General features: G+C 32.9%; 1 protein-coding gene across 1 annotated transcript; it reads right to left on the bottom strand.

The window, feature by feature from the left end:
* Nucleotides 1-346: 346 nt before the first annotated feature.
* On the bottom strand, nt 347-5,568 carry LOC126776149 (dynein regulatory complex protein 11). Its single transcript, XM_050498450.1, has 11 exons — nt 5,219-5,568; nt 4,336-4,559; nt 3,896-4,109; nt 3,558-3,783; nt 3,278-3,470; nt 2,984-3,197; nt 2,584-2,887; nt 1,962-2,237; nt 1,317-1,541; nt 853-980; nt 347-466 (listed from the first exon to the last, which is right to left on the bottom strand). Exons 1-11 carry the CDS (start codon nt 5,528-5,530, stop codon nt 347-349), a joined length of 2,436 nt encoding a protein of 811 aa, XP_050354407.1. The 5' UTR covers nt 5,531-5,568.
* Nucleotides 5,569-7,665: the final 2,097 nt, after the last annotated feature.

Genomic DNA, 7,665 nt, shown 5'->3' with positions numbered 1-7,665 from the left:
TATTCCACGACCTTTTACTGCGTCGCATTTCGAGTTTATTCTTTCAGAATAGCCCTGAGCTTTAGTTATATTATGTAACTAAGTCTGTATTTAAATTACGTCTTACGTACAACGTATGTCCGTAATTAAGTACAAGTTTAAAGTAATTTGGATGATATATTAATTTGGTGGTGAAATTATTGAACTCTTAATGACTTAATAAAACTCTCGACTCTCGAAAATTTAATTGACAAAAGCGTGTTATATTTTTATAACTGATTATTCTATAGCTTCTAAATTAGTATATAAAATATATTTTTCAAAAATATTAGTGTTTCATTGGTTATTAACTTCTTTGTTTTCGTTATTACTTTCCGGCAGCAGCTCTTTCTTCGTTTTCTTGTTCTAATTCCAACAACCTTTGCAAAACTCTTAGACGCCTTCTTTCCATTGGAGTTTTTAGCCACCATGACTCAGCTGCTATATCCTGTGACAAACAGATGTACATGTTACTCTGCTTTCACCCCACTAAGTTATTACAAAGTCACATGAAACTGATTGATCAATTGTTAAATCATTTGATTAAAGCGTTTTCCGATTATGTCCGTAATTTATTTTGTTAATGTAAAATAAATTATATATAAAGGTTAAAAGGTATATTAGATATGATTTAACGTATAATAATTTGAATCCAGTTGAATTGTGGTCGACAAATTTATTTTACTTAATTTTGTATCATTACGTTACAAAATTGCGTGTAAAACCCGAATCGAAAAGTGTCACGGCATATTGGGTTATAGGAAATCAAAGCTTTTGGGATTTGATAAAATTTAAAATAGGCTATTATTGCTTTCAAGTTTCTGGAAATCTTACATGTTCAGCGTAGACAGGTTCCAGTGAACTGAGTTGAATAGCCACCTCTTGGGCGGTAAGAGCACGTACACGTAACTGCAACCGCCTCTTAGTTGTAAGAACAGAATTAAGAGCAGATAGTAAAGTACCTAAAAATAACGAACCTTATGTACAAAAATTAGATATCAATAATTTAAAAAATCGGTAGCCAGACTGGCAAAAGGATATTCTGTAAATGGTCTCCTCCGCCTAAAACTTGTAAGAGAAATGAATTATCGTTATGTTTGGTGTTTAACTATGCGCCACCAAACTTAAAAACTAAGATGTTATATCCTTTGTGCCTGCAAGATACAATGACTCACTCATCCATTAAACACAGCATAATTAGGTATTACTATTTGGGGTATATATGTGATGAGTGGCCATACTATCAAGTAAAAAATCTAACGATAAATGATAAAAGAAATGTGTTATAACTCAATTACCGATGGTATACGAATCACAAACTCGTGACAAACAAGACAGTTCCAGCTTCGGTGATAAAGCACCAGCCTTATGAAGCTGCGTCTGCCACATTAAAGAAATACTACCATAATCTGCTCTCGGTATTTGTATTACTTTTGAATAGCATTGAAATAAAAGTTTTTGTTCAGCTTCCCAAGGAGTTCTACACGTGCCTATAAATAATACACGGTCTTCTGGACAAATTCCTGAAAATTTTAAGAAACGACGTTATCTATATAATTTTTTCGTCTACCCTCAAGGGTAAGCAAGTTATTGATTTGAATTTTGGTGCACGAAAGCCAAGTGCAGATGCCATTCCTGGTTAATTTTATTTTTTGACGAGCCAGTTGGCGTGGTTGGTAGTTACTCGCCTTTCACGCCGAAATTTGTGGATTCGATTCCAACCCAGGACAGAAATTTGTGTGCATGACTATGTCTGTATGTCCCGAGTCTGGGTGTAATTATCTATATAAGTATGTATTTACAAAAGAAAAGTAGTATATGTAGTATATAGGTTTTCTGGTTTCCATAGTACAAGCTCTGCTTAGTTTGGGATCAGATGGCCGTGTGTGAATAATGTCCCAAGATATTATTATTATTATTAATTAAAATACTTCTATAATTACCTTTTATTATCTTAACTAAGTCCTTTTTTAGTCTTTTTGGATCTGTCTTATCGGTCTTCGGGCTCTTCTTCACAAAAGGTTTTTCAGCGTCATCCATCCAAACAACAGATGGTTGGAGAAGTCTTGATACTTTCATAACAAGATGTATAAGCATGATGAGTCCTGACTTTCCTGGATATTTTCCTACTATGTTTGCAGGAGTTAAGTCAAAAAGCATAGCGCCTACTTCACTGCATATCGCATGAACTAACATTTTCTTACCACTTCCTGAAGGTCCTGAAATTCAGAACAATAATTTTAAATAAGGTTTCTGAGTACTCTTTTTTCTTAATACTCTTTTTAAAACCAATTAATAAAAATAAAATACATTAGTAAATTTCACGACAGAGTCATATATTCACGTTCGCCACTAACATTTCGTCATTAACTCGGATGTTAAACTCGGTAGTTGGGATGTCCGTTATTGTGAAAGATTTATATCAATCAATGAACAAATGTAATGCTTAATATTTTGTTACAACTAGAAAATCATATTAATAACTGTAAATATTGAACTAAGTTTTACAGTTATTAATATGATTTTCTAGTTGTAACAAAATATAATAGAAAAAAAACAATTGACCTGTAATTAGTACTGATCGAACAAGCGGAGAATTTGCTCTAACAGCTTCAGATCCTAACGGAAGAATGCAATATTCTTTCACGAGTTGGCGTATATCTCCCAAACACGGGGAAGGTTCTCGACCTTGGTCTCGCCATTCAGATGCTGCATAGCTTTTCTCTCCAATGAAGTCATCTATTCTGACAAAAGGGTAGGGACGAATGATACCGTTACTTACTAATTCTTCAAATAATGATTCAGTAGTTCTATCTGGTGTTAAATCTTTTTCCTTCTTCTTTTTACTTTTTTTACCTCCCCTTCGCACCTAAAAACCGAAAATATATTCATAACGTGTTATTATTTTATATATAATATTATTAAATAGAGGAACGTAATTAAATCATTTCAAATGTAAAATTACTTTTTTTTGCGGTTTTTTAGTCTTTTTACCCTTGTGAGCTCTATCTCTATCAAAAGCTGCTTGTAGGAGTTCGAGCTCGCTTCTCATCATTTCGTCAACTATATTACGTATTTCTTGCTCAATTTTTAACATTTTATCTCTTTCTATCATATCCTTGTCATATTCTTCGTGCTTTATGACGTCATCATCTCTAAATTTCCATATGTCTTCATACCTGACACATATTATAAAGTTACCTTTATTTTATTTTGAATATCACTAATAAAAGCAATAGAAAATAGGTTGAATACTAACTCTTCATTTGCATTAACCATGTCTTCAAGAAAAGCTGACGGTGTACATTTAAAGTTCTTCAAATCATCTGCTTCGTCTTTATTCTTGCTCTCTTCTGTTTTATTATTCTTTTTGTCTTTGCTTTCTTTACTCTTTTTTGAATCTTTTGAAGATACTGGTGACGATTTACTTAGATCACTGTCAATTCCAGTTCCTGAATAAATAATACAAAATCACTACGTTTTAGTCTCTTATAATACAATTATTTAGTTTTAATAAAAAAAACAGGACGATACTATACCTTGACGACTGAACATAGCTCTGCTACCTCCACCTTCTTCCGATGGAAATTCTGGTAATTTACCAGTTCTTTCATAGTACTCTGATATCCATCGTCGTAGTTCATCACCGATACGCTCATTAATCTTCACTCCGTGTTGAGCTCGAAGCTGTTCTTCAATTTTAATTAAAGCATCTTGATATTTACTGTCCCGTTCTTTTTGAAGATTACGTCGAATCTGCTTTACCTTTAGTAAATGGATTTAATTTTATGGCGCATTTTAGACACACACAAAAAGCCTTTTTATTTACTTAAGTATGATTGATATGATTATTGTATTTGTGTTTTATTCGACTAACCTCCTCAGACCTGGCAACAGCTTTGGACTCAGAGTACGCTGGTAGTGCCATACCAATCAAAAGTTGTTCTTGCTGTTTTCTCCTTCGAGTATCTCTTCTAGCAATAAACCCTCTCCAAACTTTTTGTATAGCAGTGGCAGCTGACGATGACATTTCGCCTTTTTGATCGCGGCCTTTTTCTTTCAAGAGACGAATTTCCTTCATAAATTGACCTCTAGAATAAATTATAATTCGATAGTGCATTTTAATTATGTTTACAATGAATAAAAGTTATCTAAACAATTCTACATCCAATAATTTATTTCATATGAATTCTTACTATTTATCAATTCAAGTATTATGTTTTTTTTAATTGATATTTTAAGATATATACGCCGAAGTAAAAGCTAAATATCAAACTCGTTATAAATTCATAAACATACAATTATTTAAAATCAAACCTTAAGCGACCCTGTCTTGCTCTTTCATGACTTTGTATAATAATCACAGCCTGCTGTTCAGTGAGCACCAAGGGTTTGGGTTTAGGGGGTTCATAACCGAGTTTTCTCAACGTGTCAATGATGAAGTTGTGACGCCTTTCAACTTCTTCTTCTCTTTCTCTTACAAAATATTGTGGTATACAGGGTTCCGCTTCTTGGGGTGTAACTGCTAATTTGTGTAACGCCTAAAATGTTTTTTTTTATATTATCGTTTTATTTATGTGACCTTTCATAGCCTTATGTGTGGCCTGATTAAATAAATATGTAGATCTTTACTAATGGTTATGGGTTCAACTAAAAGTAAACGAGTCTTCATGTACAAAATTAGTTTTTAAAATATTTTATTAATTAATCTCTTACGATCACGGATTCATCGTTATGAAACTTTTACGTCTCAAAAGAGATTCAAATACATACACACATTTCCAATTATCCATTTTTTTTATTAACAAACTTAATTATCCACGCAAGCCTGCTATGATATAGACATAAGGAGAATTTATAATGATAACATTTTTTTTTTTTATAAAATACGTAGGCGGATGGGCAAATAGGCCATCTGATAAGTGGTCACCACCGCCGATAGATATTGGCGCTGTTAGAAATTTTAATTATCCCTTATTATAAGCAATTGTTATTGCCAATATTATAATATTAAAATAAATTACATTATTACGTTTAATTTTCAGTGTAAAAAATAGCGACTGTTCACCCACTTTACGTTAACACAAGAAACCATTGCACAATATCGGCACAACTGCTGAACATCCAAAGTAACAACGCAAATTGATGAATGGAATAGGAAGGCATATCATATTATTTATTGATCAAAATATAAACTTACCTCATCATCGTCATATGTAAAGTCAGACAAGTGAAGCTCTACCAGTTCGTGTTTTATCTCCAAAAGTCTTCCTAAGCAAGCTTCAAGCAGCCGCTTTACAATTAAGCGCTTTTGTGGCTGCAATAGTTGATCGTATACTGCATCAAGTCTTGATAGCAATACTGTGTACCTAACACGTAACTCTGATAACAGCGGCTGGAATGTTGATCTTTCAGCACTACCCGCTTCGAAAACCGCTTCATCAGCTTGGGTCGCTTCAACTATTAGTTCCGATGTATTACAGAGCAGATCGTTGTACGTTTTATTAGACATTTTCTTTTCAATAGTACTTATCCTTGATTTGCGTATTTTTGTATTCTTATCTTTGTATCACATTTTATAGAATCACTATTAGCATATTTGTTGAATATTTTCTCATTAACTGTACCGGCTTATTTATTACAAAACTAGCAATGGTATTTCACCATATATTAATAAATATATATTATTATCCGAATAATCCTAAAGAAAATTGCTTTAATACTAATTTAAAAATACAATAATCGGAATACGAGTACACTCCGCCTACGATTACGCGTATAATCTTCATAAATATGAGCGACTTTATCGAACAAACAACGTCGCTTGGTTATGTTGGGTTATGTTACCTGCTCGTCCACAGTGTAATTATATTCAATAGAATTAATGTCACTGTTATTTTTATTGAAATAATACTACATATATTTTAAAACTTGTGTTTGTGTATTTAAATAATATTGTACTAATACGTCATATGTAAATTGATTATTTTCTTTTACTTAAAGGGTAGCCTATACGACACTGATGATACGCTATTACCGACGTTAAGCTATTTTTAATTTTCCTGTATAATTTTAGTTTTTTTTTATATTTTTATGGATTTCTCTAGCACTTTAAAAATTTTAAGTATATTTTTCTATTAATTAATGTTTAATCTACCATCTAGACATGCGGTAGCGTGTGAAGCCAAGTTCAAGCTAACAGAACTGCTGAGCAGCACCGTGTGTAATAATACACAAACCATTTGGAACCACTTTTGTCCACTTCATAACTCAAAAACGAATTCACATAAACATGCCAAATTTGGTTTATATATTGAAACTTGCGAGATACATATGTGTTCTAAATTTCATAAACACACCTCAAACGGTTATTTAGATATTAACGTCCAAAAATCGTCACTTTTATCACTGACTGACCTATAGATCAAAACTCTAACCCAGGTTTAGATGACATATATCATTTTATTACATTTTTTCAATTAATTGATTCTATATAACACTTACTTATAGTACCTGTAATGTAAAAATCAGCAATCAAAACTGATGACAGCCGGTCTTTATGTGGAGTTTAAGGTCTTCTTCATGTGAATATATTATGAGTGGAACACCATCCTTAATTTTTTTTCTTAATCCAAACATATTAGTTTTAGTACTTATAACTAAGAGTATAGTCTACTTTTGTATTTATTAAGTTGTTAATAATTATTTATAAGTAATGATTTACACTATTGGTGTGCTATTTCACTATTTCACTATTTACGATATTGAAATAATAATTAATACTAAATCCCAGTTAATAGTGTAATAATAATAACAACAATAATAATCATTTATTTTTAAACAACACAAGTCCATACAAATGAGATATAACAAAAATTTACAAATTTTTTACTATATTATTGTTAGTAACACTTTATCCTTAAAACTAGGTTAGTCTACACAATTAAACTATTTCTGATTACTGTCGCGATGCACGGCACGACAGTACTTAACAATGGGGTTTTCAGGGCACTCAGAGCATATCCTTAAAATCTCATTCCCATAATTCCTAGTGCGGTACCAAAGTGCCGCAATCCGCTAGCTAACAATTGCAAAATAGTCAGGGACTCTGACGTCGGCAAACATGACTGACGTACTGCAGTACCTAGGCAATTTCATCAGAATGCGATACGCGTTGTTATACTGCACTCTGATGCTACTACATGCACTTTTTGTGCCGTTGCATCACAGCTGACACGTGTAAAAACACTGAAAATATGCTCGAAACAGCGACAGCTTTGCCTCAGAACTACGTCGCCCGAACCGACGTGCAATCATATTACACCGAACAGCCAAAGCCCTTCGTTCACGCTCTATGTTGAGGTTGTCGCGTAGATCCAAAGTAAGAATATGCCCCAAGTACCTAAACTGCTCTACTCTTTCGATCGGCACACCATCCAAAGAAACCAGCGGTAACCTCTCCGGGCCTCTGTATCTAATAAATACGAAAGTCGACTATACTCTTAGTTATAAGTACTTCTAAGTACTAAAACTAATATGTTTGTTTATTATATTATAGCCTTCGCAAGTTCTAAAACCGTAAGTTCTTATTTTATTCTTCCGAAAATTTGGCTTGCTGGTAGAAACTAGCCATTGTTCATAGGAGCC

Source organism: Nymphalis io, chromosome 19 (assembly GCF_905147045.1).
Source record: "Nymphalis io chromosome 19, ilAglIoxx1.1, whole genome shotgun sequence".
In the NCBI taxonomy this organism is placed as follows: Eukaryota; Metazoa; Arthropoda; class Insecta; order Lepidoptera; family Nymphalidae; genus Nymphalis; species Nymphalis io.
This window is presented reverse-complemented; position numbering and strand designations above follow the sequence as displayed.